The following is a 22163-nucleotide window of genomic DNA, read 5'->3' as shown; positions in this document are numbered from 1 at the left end:
TGACTCAAGTAAAAGTAAAAAGTAGTCATCCAAATAATTACTTGAGTAAGAGTTAAAAAGTGCTCGGTGAAAAAACTACTCAAGTACTGAGTAACGTCTGATTTATTTGTTAACACAAGCATTCAATCAGACAGACAAAAATACTAAATAATCATCTTTAGGCAAATTAGAGTTCATCCAATCGATAAAATAAATTAAAATAAATTAATTAATTACAAAATAGCTTAAATTAAAATAATCCAGGTAAATTCAAGAACTTCAGTAAAGAATAAAAGAGACTTAGGAAATGTTTAAAACATATGTAACCCATATGTAACCTAAAAAAAACATCACCTATCCATGGGGGAAAAACGAGTTTAGGAAACTTAGCGCTACATGTTTCCTCAAGTTAGATGTTGAGTTTCTGCTGAAATGTGCGTTTGTTTTGGTTGCCACAGAAGACACATAATGTAGCTGCTGTTTCTCACTCTTTGTAAGGTAAACATGCTTTCAGTATGAGGCCTCGTCTGCGTCTTCATTTCCCACCGTTGGTTCTGACATTTTTCATCTGTTTCTTTGTTTGTTTGCTACGACTGCTAATGCTAAAGCTAACCCGCCCCGCCGCTGAGATCGAGTACGGTCACGTGACCAGACTGCACGGCTGCGTCTGATTGGTGGAACACAGTCAGGTGGTAGAGCCTTTGGCGGAAGTCTCTCTCTCTGTCAGAATAAAACATTAAAATGAGGCGTACGCGGGGGGATAAAAATAATGAGGCGCAGAATACCAAAGAGGTAAGAAGAAAAGTAACCAGCTCATTGTAGCCTAATGTAGCGGAGTAAGAGGACAGTTTCTGCTGCACACATCTACTCAAGTAAAAGTAAAAAGTATAGCGATTTAAAACTACTCCTAGAAGTGTAATGTTTTCAAAAACTTACTCAAATAAATGTAACTCGTTACTACCCACCTCTGACCATCACATTTAGGTTTAAAACCGTTTCATTATTCAGGACTGAAGAGGAAAGTCCTGCAGGTACAATCAGCAACACTATAAGTCAGTTTCCATGGTAATGCTCCTGATTGGGTAATCATCTTCTGACTGACAGCTAATAGGAGCTCCATGTGGTGTCCACAGGCTGCAAGAACCAACCAGAGGGTTTGGAGGGCACCCGGGACACACTTTCAGAAAAATGTGTCTAAAATACTCCGGTTTTCTTCTGTTGATGTTAAATTTGGACCAGCACTGGTTCAGATATCAGGCTGTGGTCCGACTGTAGTTCCTAACTAACAGCTCACAGCTGCAGTCATCCACAGGACTCTGAGTGTTACCGAGTTAAAGATGTTTGAACTCTGAAAACAGACAGACAGTCTGAGAGAAAGTTCAGAGAGTTAGCTTTAAGAAGAGACCAGAACCAAATATTTACACCGTGTGGTTCTGGAGCGGGTCTCAGTTTACTTTGGGTTTTACACTAAGAGGACTTTTAGGGTTATGGCAGCTTCACAGAAACGGATCCGTTCAGTCTTAGTTTTCCCCTCAAAGAAATAAATATTTGATGTACTTCTTACTGGATTAAGACCAGAACCTTCCTCAGTTTAATAACCATCTGATGGGAGGAGTGATGCAGTTCCACTCGTTATGAAACCGTCTTCAGATGGTGAAGAGTTGCTGTAATGGCGGTTGTGTCATTCTCCAAACTGAGCGCGCTCAGGTGAGGAAAAAGGTGAGGGAACAGGTGAGGGAACCCTCTGCAGAGGGCCTCTGGGGCCTTACCTGCACCAGCTGAGGCAGGAAGTCCAGCAGCTCGGGGTCTGAGATGGAGTCCATCCACTGGACCGCCGTCCTCCTCAGCTCCTGGTCCGGAAACCTGGAACACACAGGAAGATGCCGTGGTGATCGCACCTGTTCACCTGTTAGCTTAAGGGTTTAAATAAACAACCAGGTGTCATCCGCTGAACTCTGAGTTAATCTCATCACGTGAGGGCGAGACGTACGAGGCGTGCAGCAGTCCCAGAGCGTCCAGGTGACCCAGACACGCCCACTGCCTGAGCAGCGCATAGATGTCCGGCAGACACGCCCACTGCCAGCAGGGGGCGCTGGCCAGGACCAGAGGCAGCGCCGCGCTCTCCGCCTGACAGAACGCCTTCTTCTCCCACAGCAGCCGCTTGTCCTCCACAGTCAGCCTGAGGAGACACCAACATCTGTAACACATCTGTAGCAAATCTGTAACCCATCTGTAACACATCTGTAACTCATCTGTAACCCATCTGTAACCCATCTGTAACACATCTGTAACCCACCATCTGTAACACATCTGTAACACATCTGTAACCCACCATCTGTAACACATCTGTAGCACATCTGTAACTCATCTGTAACCCACCATCTGTAACACATCTGTAACACATCTGTAACACATCTGTAACACATCTGTAACACAACTGTAACACATTTGTAACTCATCTGTAACCCATCATCTGTAGCACATCTGTAACTCATCTGTAACCCATCATCTGTAGCACATCTGTAACTCATCTGTAACCCATCATCTGTAGCACATCTGTAACTCATCTGTAACCCATCATCTGTAACACATCTGTAGCCCATCTGTAACACATCTGTAACATCTGTAACATCTGTAACACATCTGTAACTCATCTGTAACCCATCTGTAACACATCTGTAACACATCTGTAACACATCTGTAACCCACCATCTGTAACACATCTGTAGCACATCTGTAACTCATCTGTAACCCACCATCTGTAACACATCTGTAACATCTGTAACATCTGTAACACATCTGTAACACATCTGTAACTCATCTGTAACCCATCATCTGTAACCCATCATCTGTAACACATCTGTAACACATCTGTAACACATCTGTAACCCACCATCTGTAACACATCTGTAACATCTGGAACTCATCTGTAACACATCTGTAACACATCTGGAACTCATCTGTAACCCATCATCTGTAACACATCTGTAACACATCTGTAACACATCTGTAACCCACCATCTGTAACACATCTGTAACACATCTGGAACTCATCTGTAACACATTTGTAACACATCTGGAACTCATCTGTAACAGCTCTGCATTGACCTGTTCGTCCAATTAAAAACGGGGTCGAAAATCAGAGTAAATATGTCCCCAATTTGTCTGAAACTGTGAATGATTGGATGAAGAAGAGGCGTCGCTATGGCAACATAAGAGAGAAGTGATGTCATTACGGTGTGTGCAGGTGTGTGCGCAGGTGTGTGTGCAGGTGTGTGTGTGTGTGTGGAGGTGTGTGTGTGCAGGTGTGTGTGCAGGTGTGTGTGCAGGTGTGTGTGCAGGTGTGTGTGCAGGTGTGTGTGTGTGCAGGTGTGTGTGTGTGTGTGTGTGTGTGCAGGTGTGTGTGCAGGTGTGTGTGTGCAGGTGTGTGTGTGCAGGTGTGTGTGTGCACGTGTGTGTGCAGGTGTGTGTGTGTGTGTGTGCAGGTGTGTGTGTGTGCAGGTGTGTGTGTGTGCAGGTGTGTGTGTGTGTCTGACCAGAAGAAGGCATTCTTATGCAGAACGTCCCGCAGCTGGATCTGACTGATGGTGTCCAGCCGGCTGAAGTCGTACTGAGGACAGAAGTCTGCAGGAGGCGGCGTGCTGAAGCGCACCTCGAAGGACGACAAGGGGAAGTCCACCTGAGGGACGGACAGGTGAGACGGACAGGTGAGACGGACAGGTGAGGTGAGACGGACAGGTGAGACGGACAGGTGAGACGGACAGGTGAGACGGACAGGTGAGGTGAGACGGACAGGTGAGACGGACAGGTGAGACGGACAGGCGAGACAGAGAGGTGAGACGGACGGGTGAGACGGACGGGTGAGACGGACGGGTGAGACGGACGGGTGAGACAGAGAGGTGAGACGGACGGGTGAGACGGACGGGTGAGACAGAGAGGTGAGAAGGACGGCTGTCACAAAGTTAAACGTTCAGATTCAGTGATTCACTGTTTCTGAACATTCATTAGAATGTTTCTGATGCGACTTTTATCTAAAATATTCTGTTTGTCACTTATTCAGAGATAAAGCCGATTGGCTGAGGCTCACATGACCTCTGACTCGCTGCTTTACCGACGCAGGTGCGGCTCTCACCTGCAGGATGACGCTGTCCGGCTGGCTGAAGTTGGGAGAACTCGTTCGGGCGTTTCCGCTCCTGCCCGGCGTCGAAGGCCAGAGACCCAGTAACTTCCTGCCACACGTCAGGACGCTGCACACACACACACACACACACACACACACACACACCTATCAGTCCACACACACTTCCTGTTGACAGCAGGAAGTCCCTCTGGATCATGTGACAGGAAACCACGGCTAAATGTCAAGTTCAGGAAGAGAAACAGCTTCCACAAACTTTGTTTTACTCAGTCCAATTCAACAAGTTCTATAAAACAGGAAGTGAGCTGCTGCTGGGAGGAAGTGACATCATTTGACACTGTGAACCATCGAGTTATTTTTATCCAAGTTATTTAGCTTTCATTTTTCTAACGTCAGACACCCTAATATATGCTCCCAGGAACATAAAGAAGGGGTTTTTACTTAATATGTCACCTTTAATTTAGGGCTGGGCAACGATTAAAATGTTTAATCTAATTAATCTCATGATTTCCCTGATTAATCACGATTAATCGCATTTGTACGCAGAATCCAAAAATGAATCCAAAAGTAGCGTATAGCTTTTAGCATTTAGCTTTATTTTAAATGTGCTGCCATATGAATGAAAGTGCCATAACATTTGTTGTGCAAACACACTTTTAACATCAGCATCTTTCTGTAGTTTTTATGTAGAAGCCTCGCTCCACTGTCTGTTTCCTTGAATGACTTGCTGCTATCAGTTGTGTGTTTTGCCTTTAAGTGATATTTTAGACTGGAACTACTACGCTGAGAAGACAATTCAACTTGGCAGTGAATGCAGGAGTTTTTTTAACATTTATTTTGAAATACGTGCTTTTATGTTGGAACAAGTAAAACAGGAAGTAGCGCCGGTTAGCTCCGTGAGCTTCACACCTGTAGCGGTGATGTTAGCTGCTAGTTTATCTTTATTTTATTACTCCATGCTTCGTGGTGTTTGCTGTAACTGTGTGAATGTGATGCAGAGGAGAAGTGGAAGTTAAAGAATCCTAGTTCTGACCCTGAAGATTGCCTCTGGGGAATGACTCTGCCGTTGGTTGAGAAGCTAAAGGCTAAAGTGGCCAGCATTACTTTGATTATTTATTGGTACCAGCGACAATGCTGAGAATGCTATTTCTTTAATGATTACAACAACTAAAATTGTCTTTTACTTTGTTTACTTTTAACATTTAGTTCTACGGTGTTGATATGGCGTTAATAAACATCTGTGAAAAAGAGTCTCGCATCCAATCAATGGGCGGCATATTGGCAGTGTTTACAGATGACTTTGGTTCTGTCGACTCCGCCGTCTGGAAGAACTTTAAAATGAAAATGGCCGAGTAAAAGTTCCGTACCCTTCTCCATGTTTGGTGGATCCGCCGATTACTTTCTTTTCCTGTTCCACAGCAGACAGCAGCAGACTTTTACAAAATAAAAGCCTGTGAGCAACAGACTTTTACAAAATAAAAGCCTGTGAGCAACAGACTTTTACAAAATAAAAGCCTGTGAGCAACAGACTTTTACAAAATAAAAGCCTCTGAGCAATAAACTTTTACAAAATAAATGCCTGTGAGCAACAGACTTACAAAATAAAATAAATAATGAAACCTGCGTTAATGCGCGATAAAATATTTATCGGCGTTAAATAATTAACGAGTAGAACACTGGCGATAAGAACGCGAGAGTTAACTCGCCCAGCCATACTTTAATTTAAACGTGTAAATTTAAAATAGTTAAAATAGACTATTTCAGCTGCTTCATGACCCACAGCCAGAGCCTGACTGACCCCGGGGGACAAAGACCTCTGACAACTTATCAAAATCATGGTGGCGTTACGACTTCCTGTGAGATCATCATCATGTGACTCACTGTCTGAAGTTGAAGAGCGGCATGGTGACCCAGCCCAGAGCCTCGATGCTGCGGCGCTGCTTCCCCTTCTCCTCGGCTCCTCCGGGGGGCGGCAGCGGGCTGGCGTACAGCGTCACCATCAGCTGAGACTCCCGGGGCAGCTGGTTGATCTGCACGGGGAAACACACCCTGAGGGGGGCGGGGTCAAGTGGAGGGGGCGGAGTCAAGAGGAAGGGGTGGAGTTAGACCACAGCTGATCCAAACAAACAGAACATTCATCTTCCTGTTAATGAGCCGCTGACATCACAGAATGTCTGTGTTCGAAACCGCATACTTCTCCTACTACTCATACTAACTTTAACTTTTTTAAGTTCCCGGATGCATACTAGATTCTCCGAAATGTTGGGTATGCATCATGAGGTTACTACTCATACTCAAACAACCCAAGATGCAACGTAACATCGCCGATCGTCATTTCCTGTCAAAACGGCAGTTTCAAGCTAGCTACAACGAGGGTAGGTTCACTTCCTGTTTTCAAAACAAAAGCACCAATTGTATGGTAAAGGCTTTCCCTATGATAAAAGGCAACGGGTATTTTATTTTGTGAAAATAACCGGAAGTGCGTTGCTCACTGCAGCTAGCTTTAGTAGCGCCGAATTCATGGGAACAAAATGGTAAACAGCCGGTATTTTGTCAGGTTTTCAACACGTTGGGGATCTAAACGACTACTTTCTCTCCTGAAAATGTTTCAAATGTTGCTAAAGTTTACAGAGTTTAGAGCTTAAGAGAAATCAGCTTCAGGCCGGCTGATTTCGGCTCGGGCAGGAGCGAAATGCATTGTGGGTAAACGCTCTGCCTACTGTCTGATCGATGAGTATGTAGTATGCAGAATGCGGTTTCGAACACAGCCACTGTTTCGGGTAAACTTGAGTGGAACTGACCGCCTGACTGAGGTGAGGCTGTGATGTCACAGCTCAGACAGGTGAGGCTCGGGTGCTTACCTCTGGTCCCACATCACCAGGTGAAACAGGTACTTGCTGACCGACTGTTTGCTGGTGTGCTGTGGCGCGCAGAGCTCCGCCCCTCCATGAGTCAAGGAGCAGGACAGGAAGAAACCCTCGTAACTGACCAATGAGAGAGCAGAACAGGTAGATTGATTGGTAGAATTGGGAAGTGGGGAAGGCTCATGCCTTGTGTACACCAAGAGCGACCTACGCTAACTGAGCGCCGGAAATCATTATTTCTCTATGGAGGGTGAGCGAACTGGGCGACCAGAGCAGAATCCAGCGATTAAACTCAAGCTAATATTATGGTAATGAGCTATGACGCGGTTCGGCGAAAACCAATGACAATCCACAGATTGTAGGGGTTCGCGGAAACAGACGTGTAAACTTTGGTTCCTAGTTCCTACGTCCTTTAAACATGGCTACTGAAAAATTAAATCCCCACGGTGTCCGCCCACCAGATATTGTACAACCCACGCATACCTTTCTCACTGCAATTAAGTTTTATTTCGGATCTATTTCGGATTTGATTTCGAATTTATTTCATTTGTCACAGCTGCCTCTGCTGTTCCTGCTCTTCTCAGGTGTACCTAATGTAGTTTTACATCATTTGTATATATATACATTAGTATGTATATCTTGTATAACAAATTGTAAATAACAACACGTTTATTCGTGTCCCTGCCCTCTCTTTCCTCCTTTGTTCTTTTTCGCGGGCCTTTAAAAATTGAACATTCTAAATGTGACGTCACGAGCGAACAAAGCTGCCAAAGCGAATTCTCAAGCGAAGCTTCTCCAGCGACCTCTGCTACCAGGTAGCGTCGGTCGCCCTTGGTGTACACGCAGCATCAGGCTTTCATATAGAGGTGTAGATGCAGTTTTACTGTTATTTCACTCACACAGTCTGGTTAAAAAAAATAAATGATTGTGAAAATGTGCCTGTGAGGTCAGAAACAGCGAGTACGACCTCAGTTTCACGGTTTGAATGAGTGGCTGTTTGGTCGTACCTGGCGGCCCAGGTGATGGGGATGCGGTGGGCGGCGTACACATTGAAGGACAGCACGTTGTTAACCAGGCCGGCCTCCTGGACCGGTGCCGTAAAGCTCTGATTCTGTGGCGTCGTGTGAAAGTTGGCGTTGAAGGTGCTGCAGTACAGCTCCACCAGATCCAAGATGGCCGCCGTCAGCCTCTCCACCACTCTCTCTGTGAGTCAGTGAAATAAGAAAGGAGCCATTAAGACCACTCAACCGACTGAGGTGAAAGCCTCCAAATCAGGATTACACTCGTCTCAACTCTGAGATGCTGCAGGACAAACATGAACTCAGTCACTGAAAACTTATTCAGACTGAAAACTGTCTAAAGGACCACGCTCACGTTAACAGCTAATGTCTACGTCAGCAGCCAGAGAGTTTGTGTAAAGTGGGGACTTTAAGAAAAGTGAGGACTATGTGTAAAGTGCTCATAGAGCGGTTCTCTATGGAGAAGACCAACCAACCTGATCCTTTTTGACCTGAAAGCCTCCATGTTTCAGCCCTGTTGTGAAAACATCACATTAACTCTTTGTGTTACCTTGTTCACTGGAAAAAACCTAAATCTTACCAAGTATATTTGTCTCATTGAGTATCTCATTACACTTAATATAAGACACAATTGCCTAACAAGTACCATTTCTTGGTACTTGTTAGGCAACATCTTGAATATCTTGTTAAGTGAAAAAGTCTTGAAAACATCTTGTTTTGAGTCATATTTCACATGAAACAAGCTTTTTTTTTTCATTTGAAGAGGTTTTTAAGCTAATTTCAAGCTCACTTTTAACTCAAAAGTCCTAAATATCACATTTTATTTCAAGAAATCCTGACAAGCCGATTTTCACTAGTTCCATTGGCTGATTTTTTTTGCTTATTTCAAGCAAAAACGTCTCGTATTTATTGTTTTTTTACTTATTTTTGGGGGGTATTTTTTCCAGTGTTCGAGGCTTAAAGGCAGGTTTATGGCAGTCAGACTCAGAAGCCTGAGCTTAAGGAACAAGTCAAACATCCTGTCTTCTCTCATTCATACAGCAGCAGCAGCGTCTCTAAAACTACAGCGAAGTGCCACGTCTGTTTGATTTGTGCTTCCTGTTGGTTCGTACCTCTGTTCTCTCTGACCACCAGCACTGAAGCATCCTGGGAGGGCAGACAGAGAGAGAAACATGAAGCAGAGAACATGATGCGAGCGAAGGAAAGACTCTCTGAGGCCTCCCGTCTCACCTTCAGAACTTTGGGCTGCAGACGACAGGGGCATGCTGGGAGCTGGCTCAGGGCTGACGTCACATCAGGCGTCTCCACGGCAGCTAACGAGCTGCACAGCGCCTTCACCGATTGGACGAGCCGCTCCACGTGCAGCGACAGCTCCGCCTTCAGAGACCAGGAAGGAGGAGAAACGAGTTTAAATGAAGAGCAGCGACTCTGAAGACAAAACCGAGAACTTCTGGACAGAGATTTTATCCATCTGACACATCTGGCTGTGTTCGAAACCACATAATACATAATACATACTGCATACTGCATACTGCATACTTCATACTTCCATACTACATACTGCAAACTACATACTGCATACTTCATACTTCCATACTGCATACTACATACTTCCATACTGCATACTACATACTACGTACTACATATTGCATACTTCATACTTCCATACTGCATACTACATACTGCATACTTCATACTTCATACTTCATAGTTCCATACTGCATACTACATACTACGTACTGCATACTACATACTACGTACTGCATACTAGATACTGCATACTGCATACTACATACTTCATAGTTCCATACTGCATACTACATACTACGTACTGCATACTACATACTACGTACTGCATACTAGATACTGCATACTGCATACTACATACTTCATAGTTCCATACTGCATACTACATACTACGTACTGCATACTACATACTGCATACTACATACTTCATAGTTCCATACTGCATACTACATACTACGTACTGCATACTACATACTACATACTGCATACTACATACTACGTACTGCATACTGCATACTACATACTTCATAGTTCCATACTGCATACTACATACTACGTACTGCATACTACATACTGCATACTACATACTTCATAGTTCCATACTGCATACTACATACTACGTACTGCATACTGCATACTACATACTACATACTGCATACTACATACTTCATACTTCCATACTGCATACTACAGACTGCATACTGCATACTACATAATGCATACTTCCATACTACATACTGCATACTACCTACTGCATACTGCATACTACATACTACGTACTGCATACTACATACTGCATACTCATTGATCAGACAGTATGCAGAGCGTTTACCCACAATGCATTTCGCTCCTGCCCGAGCCGAAATCAGCCGGCCTGAAGCTGATTTCGCTTAAGCTCTAAACTCTGTAAACTTTAGCAACATTTGAAACATTTTCAGGTGAGAAAGTAGTCGTTTAGATCCCCAACGTGTTGAAAACCTGACAAAATACCGGCTGTTTACCATTTTGTTCCCACGAATTCGGCGCTACTAAAGCTAGCCGCAGTGAGCTAACGCACTTCCGGTTATTTTCACAAAATAAAATACCCGTTGCCTTTTATCATAGGGAAAGCCATTACCATACAATTGGTGCTTTTGTTTTGAAAACAGGAAGTGAACCTACCCTCGTTGTAGCTAGCTTGAAACTGCCGTTTTGACAGGAAATGACGATCGGCGACGTCACGTTACGTTGCATCTTGGGTAGTTTAAGTATGAGTAGTAACCTCATGATGCATACCCAACATTTAGGAGAATCTAGTATGCATCCGGGAACTTCTGCTTACTCAAACTTGCATACTAACTCAAAAATTTAGTAGGAGTAGTAGGAGAAGTATGCGGTTTCGAACACAGCAACAGACAAACAAATGTAGGATGTGATGCAGCAACACAGCCAGTGAAAGAAAGAGTGCACGTGAGTGTGCGTTACCTCTGACAGCAGGAAGGACTCGGCTTCGTTGTGAAAGGTGTCGAGCAGCAGAGTCAGAGCCTCCCTGTTCGAACACATCGGAGACAAACACACACTCGTAACTGTTTCCGACACTCAGAACCGGTTCAACGAGGCCCCGCCCCTCACCTCGTTACGGTCTGTTTGATTGGCCGCTCCTGCAGCAGGATGCCGTGGTTCATGGAGGACGCAGTGTCGTCGTCTTCTTTCTGTGAAAAGAAACAAAACCATTTCTGATTGGTCCAAACGGGCGCTCGTCCTCTTCCTGTTCTGCATCCTATGTATTTTAATGCTTCTTCCACTCCCTGCTGCAATGCTTTTATTTTATGTAAAGCACTTTGAATTGATTGTACATGAAATGTGCTATACAAATAAATTTGATTTGATTTGATCCGATTCCTCGCTGTTTACTTTGTTCCAGCTGGTTGGTTTGTTTGTGTATTAATGCAAATATTTTATATATAATGTAGATATTTTATATATTTTTTTAATTTGTTTATTTAGTCATTTATTATTATTAGTTAGTAGTAGTATTTTTTTTACTAGAATTGGTACTATTATTGTTGTTTTATTGTTGTTAATACAGTCATTGTAAATATTTAAAAAAAAATGTTGAGCTACTTGACTAATTTGAATTTCCCCCATTGGGGGATGAATAAAGTATTTTTCTATTCTATTTCTATTTTCTTCTATAATGATCAATGCTGAATCAGCTGTTACAGGTGGTGACATCAGCAGCCAATGGCAGGAGGAGCCTGCAGTACCTGCTGTTCACCTGTAGGTGTCAGGCTTTATGTGTATTTTTTTAATCATTGTTCTGTAATCTGCACTTTGAGCTGCAAAGTTGGATGAAAAGTGCTCCACAAATAAAGTTTGATGGATTGAAATATTTCCGCTGGGGAACTGGAACGTGTCGGTTTGCTTAGTTTCCTGTTTCCTGAAGAGGACGGTCATATTTCCTGCCTGAGCTCTGAGTGTGACTGAGGCCCGGCGAACACCACATCTGGTGTCTGAGCTGCGGGAGCAGTTTGGAGTCTGATGGAGGAGTGTTTATGGGGTCGGGCACCCGGTAAACATTCAGACTTCCTGTTTGTGTTGATGACAGGGAGCAGCTGCTGCAGCTGATGAGGGCTCAGGCTGTCGGTCGGCCTCACCTGGGGGCGTTTAACCCCGTTTGTTTCATCACATAACGTTTTCAGCTAGTTTGAAACATAAAAAATGTGTTCACACACATCGAGGGTTCAGGTTCAGAGTCTGATCCTGGTTGTAACCTCGCTACAGATACATGTGTGTGAGCTCGTTTTCCTACATGATGGGGACTTCATGTGAGCGTGGGGGCAGATATTTTGTCCCTGTGGGTGGAAAGTGATGTTTGAGGATTAAGATTTGGTTTTAGGGTCAGAGTATTCAGCTGTGATTGTTAGGCATAGGGTAACGGAATACAGGATGCATTATTACTCAGTGGGGTCACATGGCGCTGAAAGGATCAGATTATTTGCTAAATTACAATCAGACTGAGCTGAGCGAGGGTAATTCTCCTTGGATATGTGGCGGTGAATGAATGGGATCAGAGGCACAAAGCTTGTCATACCCCGGTATGATAGGTGGCGCTGTACCCACTCCAGCTGTTGCTAATAGAGCCACTTCCTGTTGACCTCTTCACCACCAACAACAACAACAACAAACTCAGGCATTGGAGAAAGATGGAGAACGCAGAGCCAGATGAAGCTACGTCCCTCTACATTTGCTCTGTGATGAGCTGCTTGTTGCACAAACTCGATGCCCAACGGAGCATTCTCCATCGCGTTGTTAGTTTCTTTCTGACGGCGACAACAACAGGAATATCGTCTCCTTTGACTTCCGGGTCACGACCCCGGGAAAACATCTGGAGCATGCGCAGAACGCAAAGTCTGATTCACCACGTGCTTCAGCGTCTACAAGCAGGTTTAGAGTGACTTTCAACCCAGTTATCTCGGGGTCTAAATCCCATCCGATCCAGTTCTTAGTCAGATTAAGGTGTCTACATGCACTTAATAACTCAGTCTGATTGTAATTTAGCCAATAATCCGATCCTTTCAGAGCCATGTGACCACACTGAGTGAATGTTCCCCACAGTCATTATAAACAAGACGTGTGTGTGTGTGTGTGTGTGTGTGTGTGTGTGTGTTCTCACCCTGCGAGCCAGCTCAGTGTTGATGGCAGATCTCCTGGTGAGAAACAGTCGGACGTCCCAGTCGAACTTCAGACACTGCTGGACGAACTCCAGACCGGCCAGAGTCTGAGAGCTGAGACACAGACGGGTGAGAGGCAGCATTATTCAGTGTAAGGAGCAACTCTTCTCCAGATTGAAGTCTCTGAATTAAACGCAGATTTTTGCTGAAATGCTTCCCGTCAACCTGTTAATAAATCAGTGTGAAACATCCAGAGACTCATCAGGAACAGATGAAAACTTCTGCTCCGTCTGAACGGATCCGACACTTAAAGCTCGAATCCCTGCTTTTATTTATTTATTTTAAATATTTTTTTGGGGGCTTTTGTGCCTTTAATGATAGGAAAGTTCAGAGACAGGAAGCAGAGAGAGGGGGAACAACATGCAGCACAGGGCCGTCCGATGCAGACTCGAACCGGGGCCAGCTGCAGAGAGGACTATAGCCTCTGTACATGAGGCGCCTGCTCAGCCCACTACGCCACGGACCACCCCGAATCACTGCTTTTGGGCAGAAACTAACTGACCTGAGGCCCGGATCAAACACAGAGAGGAAGCTGAAAGTGTTGACACAAACATCTGTTCGACTGTCAGATCTTTGATCAAACTTCTGAGCCGACCGTGGACCTGGTGACCTCACAAAAAGGGCGGGATGGAGCACATGCCAAGAGAAAACAGTTCAAAACAGGGCTGACGAACGCACCAAAACCAGCCTCCTCCAGCTCAATGAGACCTCAGAAAAGCTGTTAAAAAGGGCAGAATCTGTCAGTTTTAAAGGCTCATGGTGTCTGAATCCAGAGGTGATGATGCGTTCTGTTGTTAAAGTGTTAAACCGACACACAGGCAGCAGCAGAGCCCGGCGCTGGGCAGCTTATTCACAGCTATTGTTTCACTGCAGGAAGTCCAGCTGACCTCACGGCTGCAGGTTATCAGGCAGAAACACACTTCCACCCACACACAGTCCCAGAGTCCCATGCTGCAGCAGCAGAAACCCAAAGATACAGACACAGATGCAGATGCAGATGCAGATGCAGATACAGATACAGATGCAGATGCAGATACACATACAGATACAGATGCAGATGCAGACACACATACACATACACATACAGATACAGATACAGATACAGATACAGATGCAGATGCAGATGCAGATGCACATACAGATGCAGATACAGATACAGATGCAGATGCAGATGCAGATGCAGATGCACATACAGATGCAGATACAGATACAGATACAGATACAGATTCAGATGCAGATACAGATGCAGATGCAGACACAGATACAGATACAGATACAGATACAGATACAGATACAGATACAGATACAGATACAGATGCAGATACAGATGCACATACAGATGCAGATACAGATACAGATACAGATACAGATGCAGATGCACATACAGATGCAGATACAGATACAGGCCAGAGGAAGAGGCTGCAGCTGCTTCCTGTCTGAAGACGTCTGTGGGGACACGTCTGATCTGTGGGGACACGCCTGATCTGATCTGAGGGGACATTTCTGTTGTGTTTGCACACGTTCAGCGTGTCCATCCAACAAAGAGTGTGAACATACTGATGTGTCTGCCAGCTGCAGGAGGAACTGGTGGTTAGAACAGTTTCATAGAAAATCTGCTGGTGAAGCAACAAAAGCCCAACGAGAGGAACCACAGAAGAACCGGGCTTTCCACCAGCGTTGCACAGGGTTAGGGTTGCCAACCGTCCCTTGAAAAACAAAATCGTCCCGTATTTAGAAACAACAGCACCTGTCCCGTATTGAGCTGAAAAGGGACGCACTTTGTCCCGTATTACTGTGAGAGTCTAAAAATAGTCAGTATCATGCCAATGGAAACGAATAACGGGGCTTTAAATGAAAATGTACGGTAAACTTGTTCTCAGGCCCTGTCCTGCTCTGTGACCAATGAGCTGACAGCATATTCACACCCGAGAATACGCTGTCAGCTTATTGGTCGAGGAGGTACTGTTGCATGCATGGGTGACAGTAAGCAGACAGCTTTAAGCAGTGGTGGACAAAGTACTCAACTCCAGTACTTGAGTTAAAGTATTGATACTCATGGTCAAATCTTACTCAACTACAAGTTCAAAATTTTACTCAAGCTAAAATACTGAAGAACTTACTTTTAAAAATACTTAAGTATTCAAAAGTACAAAGTACGTTTTCTAATATCAGTACATTGCTGTATTGTTTTCTGAATGCTTTTACAGAACCATGTAACTCTCTGAAAACACTTAATGTAGACTTTTTGCACCACTCTGCTACAAAATAACAACAACAGGGCAGCTCTGAGCTAACAGCGCAACAGTATGCGTTCATTCATTCATTGGTCATAAAGTATCGGTGAAATAAAGACAGATAATAAACGGATATAAACGGATCTCCAGTGATCTAAATATCTTCCGAAGGACGCCGACTTTCACCAAACTGTTATCGGTGAGTAGATGAACGTATTTTATGCCAGAAATAAGGACCAGGTTTAAAAAAACCGAACTTCTCCTTTAAGAAAGATACTTATTTTGGTATTTTGTATTAAAGTGAATTGCTGGATAATAATTTGTTTCACATGTGTTCATGTCACTCAAAAAATATGCATCTAATTCAATTCAGGTTCGAGTCAAATAGTTAAAAAATCGTTTCACTCACAAAAAAAAAGGGGCAAAAAAATTCACCAGGCCAGTACGAATTCACCAAATGTGGTTCTAATGAGGTGTCCCTTATTTAGTTTTCAGGGAGTTGGCAACCCTAGTTGCACAGCTCTGACTCTCACGAATGAAGGAAGCAGAGCTCCATTTACACCACAAAGTGACCACGAACGGTTTCACTGCCGTGTTTCTTTCTCAGCAGACGTTCAGGGAACGTGGGACAGAGCAGGTGGACGAACCTCCTTAAAACCAGGACAGCTGACTGTAGCCGACTGTAACTGACTGTAGCTGAATGTAGCCGACTGCAGCCGACTGTAGCCGACTGTAACCGACTGCAGCCGACTGTAGCCGACTGCAGCCGACTGTAGCTGACTGTAGCCGACTGCAGCCGACTGTAGCTGACTGTAGCCGACTGCAGCCGACTGCAGCCGACTGTAGCTGACTGTAGCTGACTGTAGCCGACTGCAGCCGACTGCAGCCGACTGTAACTGACTGTAGATGACTGTAGATGACTGTAGCTGACTGCAGCCGACTGCAGCCGACTGCAGCCGACTGTAACTGACTGTAGATGACTGTAGATGACTGTAGCTGACTGTAGCTGACTGTAGCTGACTGTAGCCGACTGCAGCCGACTGTAGCAGACTGTAGCTGACTGTAACTGACTGTAGCCGACTGTAGCCGACTGCAGCCGACTGTAGCTGACTGTAGCCGACTGTAGCCGACTGCAGCCGACTGTAACTGACTGTAGCAGACTGTAGCTGACTGTAGCTGACTGTAGCTGACTGTAGCTGACTGTAGCCGACTGCAGCCGACTGTAGCAGACTGTAGCTGACTGTAACTGACTGTAGCCGACTGTAGCCGACTGCAGCCGACTGTAGCTGACTGTAACTGACTGCAGCCGACTGCAGTCGACTGTAGCTGACTGTAGCTGACTGTAACTGACTGTAGCTGACTGTAGCTGACTGTAGCTGACTGTAGCTAGCTTTAACTGTCTCTTCCCCCTCAGCTGTAACATTATCAGCCTGCAGCAGGTATTCTGGAACCAGTTAATCCTGTTTAATGCAGAGTCACACAAACGTAACTCAGCCATCAGTTCATCTGATTACAGAAATGAGTAATTTACCTTCATGAAGCGCTGCACGCCGTTTGTCATATTAAAGAGCTGCTCCGTAGAAATAAACGAGGCCCCGGGGCCACCAGGTGCAAAACAACCAGGGCAGTGTGCAGAGGGTCTCAGCTTCTCACCTGTTGAGGAACTCTTCATGTCCGCAGACCTTCAGCAGGTAGTCGTCCACGTCCACGTGGTCCAGGTCATTCTGAGCGTAGCACAGAGTCTGGTAGATGAGCAGGTCCACCGTGGACGAGCCTGACGCGCACACACACACACACACACACACAACATGCTGTTAGTACTGGGATCTCACACTGGAAAGACTTTCATGCAAAAAGACTCATAGAAATCTCATGGAGGAGTACCAGTAAACCAAAAATCATCAACTGGGTTAACCTTGTAGCACCCAAGCATATGAATAATCATTGAAAAAAATAATTTAGGCTCTTCTTGCATCTTTTTGGGTGGGAATAAATGTGGGCTCATTTTTTTTCACTGCAACTAATTCAGTAATCTCTAATTGATTTTAAAAAAGAAAAAAAAACACAATTCAGAAATGTAACATTAATTTATCAGTCTAGAACATATGTAGAATCTATATTTTGATATTTATTTGGTAATTGATGTTTGCTGGTTTACTTGAGATGCTAACTACAGAGTAAAACTGGTTGTGACAGACGTTTGTATTGCAACTCTGCTTTGTGGAATTTTGTGACAGTACAACAATATTTTTGGAATTTTTGGAATTGGGCTATTTTTGATCATTTTAGGCAATGTTGCATATTTGCAACTGTGGGCTTTCCTGATTAATTTTGTAATAATACAATTTGGAGATCTGACCTCCCATTACCGCTGTGAAAGGTGGACAAAGCAGACCACACCAAACGAGACCAGAACCAACTAGAACAGACCACCGCAAAGCAGAGTGTAATTCACTGAGCCAAGAAAGTGATACTGTGACAACTGTCGGCACATAAAATGTAAGGTAAAAAAATATTACACATGAATGTAAATAATGTATGTAAATTTAAAAAAATCAAATAATGTAATGTAAATAAAAATATAATGTAAATAAATTATGTAAATAAATAAAAAGCTTGTAGCATATCTGCAACTGTGGGTGCTACAAGGTTAAGGAAATATCCACAACTTTACCTATGGATAAGATAACTTACATAATAAAAAGGGAAAATATCACTTTTATTCTGGTTGTTGTTGTTTCTTTTCTTTTTGTTTTTATACTTGTACTAAGTGTTGCTCTATATTATCTAATAAATATCTGACTTGTAAGGAAGGACAATTTGAATGTTGGATAATAACTTTGCCCCTGATGTCTCCTTGGATATGAGAGCACTCTTATTTCTGAATATATGTGCGTTTTGGAAACATGCTGAAAACTCAATAAAGATAATGTTGGGGAAAAAAAAGAAAAGAAGGCAGCGTCTCACCATCGCAGGTGAAGGTGAGCGGCTCTCGGAAGTGATCGCTGACGACCGTCACCTTCACGCTGACGCCCAGGGCCTGATGCAGCTCGTCCTCGCTGACCGCCGGTGACCACACGAAGCCGGCGTTCTTAGAGCCGTCGCTGTGTGGGTACGCCGAGCGCAGCCTGCGGACACACCAACGCACAGAGATGATGTCACCGCTCAGGGGTTACCTGTCCTCAAAGTAAACCAACGAGCCACTCACACGTCCAGCATGTGGCAGAAAGCCGCCACCTCCTCGTCCCTTTCCTCCGACACCTGGAACAGCTCGTACCCGAACCCGTTCATCCTGGAGCTCAGCGACACCTGCCAATCACACACAGCCGCCCAATCAGAGCGGAGCCCCACAGCCCGAAAAACACATGCTGACTTCATACAGAAAAGCTGCTGACATTTTATCAACATGAGGTCAACTGATCGATATAATCAGTGAGTGTCGTCTTTTCTAACAGACATGTCGGAGCATCCGACCCCAGCAGGCGTCCCTTCACTCAAACTAACGGTCCGACACCTCTGGATTCATTCCTGTAAACATGCAACTTATCTGGAAAAGAAACTCAAACAGGCTCACATTTAATCCCCTTCATGAAAATCTGGTCACAGCTAAAATAATTTTTTGGATTTGTTTAATTCTCAATTTAATTTAATTTAATTATTTTTTATAATTATATAATTTTATAATATAATTTTAATTTTATACATTTTATTTAATTTTTTAATTATTATTATTAGTAGTAGTATTTAATTTGATTAAAAAAATATTTTTTTTAATTTTATTAAAAAAATATATTTTATAAAAACATTTAAATAATATAATTTTATAATTTTATAATTAATTTCATTTAATTTAATTCTTAATTTAATTTTTTTGTTACAGGTGCTCTGTACGATGGTTCTGAGATTAAGGGGATACCTTCCAATCAGACACCCCCACCTTTAACAAGCTTTCAGATCCAACATGTCTGCCCCACTCAGTGGGGTCACATGGCACTGAAAGGATCGGATTATTGGCTGAATTACAATCAGACTGAGTTATTAAATTCATGTAGACACCTTAATCTGACAAGACTGGCTCTATTAGCAACAGTTGGAATGGGTACAGCGCCACCTATCATACCGGGGTATGACACGCTTTGTGCCTCTGATCCCATTCATTCACCGCCATATATCCAAGGAGAATTACCCTTGCTCAGCTCAGTCTGATTGTAATTTAGCCAATAACCCGATCCTTTCAGGGTCATGTGACCCCACTGAGTGACTACTGAGGTTCCACAAAGGAGAACTTCCTACAGCAGTTCTAGGAGCTCTGAAAAGTTTCCTGTAATTCTTCACAGATGAAGAAAATCCCGTGGCATCTGTCTCACGCAACCGTTAAAAACTCATTTTTAAAATGGGTCAGGTGTTCTGTTTCCCGCTCTGATCCTGTCTGGCCTTCACCTGTGTGCGGCGTTTTTTTTCTTGTGCAACTGTTGGCTGAAGGTGACCCTGAGAACCACCTCCAGCCAATCACAATGCCCTATTAAACTCCAAATCTGAAGCTTGAGTTTCAAAACTTAATCACATTTTAACCACTGATTTTATCTGATTTTATCTTTTGTTCTTCTTTCTTTCTTTTTCGTTTAAAATTTAAATCATGCTTTTTATTTCTACTGTTTTAATGTATCTGTAAAGCACTTTGAATCACCTTGTTGTTGAATTGTGCCGTACAGATAAACCTGCCTTGCCTAAGTTCACTTATCACACCAGAACCAATCAGAACACACAGCAGGAACCACCTGGGAACCCGGGGTTTAGGGTTCTTCTTTAAGGCTCTTACCGGGTCTGCAGAAACCCGTCGCTGGTTCTTGTTGCTCTTCAGAACCGGGGCGTACGTCCTGGGTGGGACCTGAGGGGGCAGAGTCTTACTCCGAGCCACCGGCTTCCCTGATTGGTCGCCGTTGGCCCTGCGAACCCGAGAGCCCGGCCCACTCTCGTTGAGTCGCGACAGCGAGTCGTTGATGTTGTCGTAGTTGACTTCTCCAGAAGTCACTTTGGGCGGATCCACGTCAGGCGTGAACAGGTTCACGTCCCGGGTCACAGCGGAACCTCGGGGGGGCAAAAAGGGGTTCTCCGACCCCGACGGTGGGGGGATGGGGTTTCTCGGAGGAATAGCTGGGGGGGCATCATGGAGGACAGCAGGAAGGCCTTTGGAATGGAAGCCAGACCCAGAACCAAGAGAGTCCCCAAGGCTGGAACCTGAATGGTCTTTGAACTTGTTGACCTCAGGACCCTCCAGGATGTACAGGGACTCTTTGGCGTAGCCCCCCTGATGGGGGGGCACCCTGGGTGAGATGGAATGCTGAGACTGGGACCCCCCGGGCTGGTTCAGGGAGGAGTCGGATCCAGAGAGCCCTCTGAGCAGGCTCCCTCCGGCGGGAGGAGGAATGGCGTGGCTGGGGGTTGGTCGGGGGCGTTCGATGGAAGGAGTCGGCGTCTTGGACCGGGTCTGACTGGGACCTGGTGATCCGGTCTGGGTAGTTCCGCTCTTGTCCTGTTTAAGTCTGGAGAGGGCGTCGTATTCCATCTGCAGGGCCTCAGCCAGAACCAGCTCCCTCTGACTGAGACCCAGAGACTCCAGGCAGCCCCAGCCCGCCTCACCGCCGTCCTTCTGGGTCTGAGCTGCCGACATGGTGCCTCCAGAGCAGAGAAAAAGCTGCTGAAAGGCTGCTGTAGGACACAGAGAAGACACAAAGGAGAGTCTGAGGAGCAGCCGAGAACAGAAAACAAACGGATGTTAATGTTTCATTCATGTAAAACTTCTGTTTTCCCTACTACAGTTTCAATCAGAAGGCTGGTGGTTTGATCCCGGCGTCCCACCACTAACTTATCTTATTAAAACAAACTTTTAATGTTGCCAAACGTTTCTTAATTTCATTCATTTTCTTAACCTCAACATTCTGATCCGAACCGTCCACCCTAGGGCTGTAGCGATACACTAATATCTAGGGATGTTAACCGATGACCGTATGACCGATGGTTGACCGAATCAACGTCGTCCGGTTAGAATTTTTCTGCCGTCGGTTTAAAAAAAAAAAAAAAAAAACTCACTATATCTTTAGAAATGTTATGTGAGCATGAGCCATCCCACGATGGAAGAACAACCGCAGCAAAGCTCACGTAGCGCCCTCCTCAGAGGTTGCAACTTGTACGCCATACATGACGGGTCCTGTCTGCGCAGTTAAAAAAAAAAAAATCGCCATTATAAACCTAAATAAAGCCAATGTGGCTGCGTGTGGACTACAACATAATGATAATTGTAACACTGTAATGGCAAAAGACACAAGACTAACTTAGCCTACTTGTGATATATTCATCTGTACTTAAATGGCATGACGACAGGAACTTATTGCAAAGGATTTTGTGCAGCATAGGCTACGCCACAGAGGCTGTTGGCATTCGGTAAGTTTTTTTTTTTTAACGAAGTCATTGGTTAACCTACTCTCCTGTAACACCGCCAAATGCACCGTTCTCTGTTTGTGACTTTGTAACGGGGGCTTTTAACAGCCCGAGTTTGGTGCCGCGTTTGATTCGTGTTTAAAAAGTACCGTGACTGGAAGGGCGCCGTTGTGCGTAATGTGTGGCTGTGCGTGTCTGCGCAGGCACAGCAATTATTTTTCTACCCAAAACCCTTATTCCTCCACAAGTAC

At 44.5% G+C, this 22163-nt stretch overlaps 1 protein-coding gene across 1 annotated transcript in view; it reads right to left on the bottom strand.

Annotated features, from left to right (window-relative positions):
• Positions 1 to 22163, bottom strand: part of pik3c2b (phosphatidylinositol-4-phosphate 3-kinase, catalytic subunit type 2 beta) — a 50225-nt gene that overhangs the window by 19962 nt on the left and 8100 nt on the right. The window contains exons 2-17 of the mRNA XM_075460097.1: positions 20294 to 21183; positions 18683 to 18783; positions 18442 to 18602; positions 17128 to 17248; positions 13183 to 13294; positions 11139 to 11218; positions 10992 to 11055; positions 9231 to 9377; positions 9113 to 9146; positions 7989 to 8184; positions 6979 to 7101; positions 5999 to 6166; positions 4112 to 4226; positions 3516 to 3658; positions 1970 to 2158; positions 1749 to 1842 (exon numbers count right to left, since the gene is read on the bottom strand). Coding sequence (XP_075316212.1) covers positions 1749 to 1842; positions 1970 to 2158; positions 3516 to 3658; positions 4112 to 4226; positions 5999 to 6166; positions 6979 to 7101; positions 7989 to 8184; positions 9113 to 9146; positions 9231 to 9377; positions 10992 to 11055; positions 11139 to 11218; positions 13183 to 13294; positions 17128 to 17248; positions 18442 to 18602; positions 18683 to 18783; positions 20294 to 21145 — 2700 coding nt within the window. The 5' untranslated portion in view covers positions 21146 to 21183. The remainder of the gene's footprint in view (positions 1 to 1748; positions 1843 to 1969; positions 2159 to 3515; positions 3659 to 4111; positions 4227 to 5998; positions 6167 to 6978; positions 7102 to 7988; positions 8185 to 9112; positions 9147 to 9230; positions 9378 to 10991; positions 11056 to 11138; positions 11219 to 13182; positions 13295 to 17127; positions 17249 to 18441; positions 18603 to 18682; positions 18784 to 20293; positions 21184 to 22163) is intronic.

Source organism: Odontesthes bonariensis, chromosome 3 (assembly GCF_027942865.1).
Source record: "Odontesthes bonariensis isolate fOdoBon6 chromosome 3, fOdoBon6.hap1, whole genome shotgun sequence".
Classification (NCBI taxonomy): Eukaryota; Metazoa; Chordata; class Actinopteri; order Atheriniformes; family Atherinopsidae; genus Odontesthes; species Odontesthes bonariensis.
This window is presented reverse-complemented; position numbering and strand designations above follow the sequence as displayed.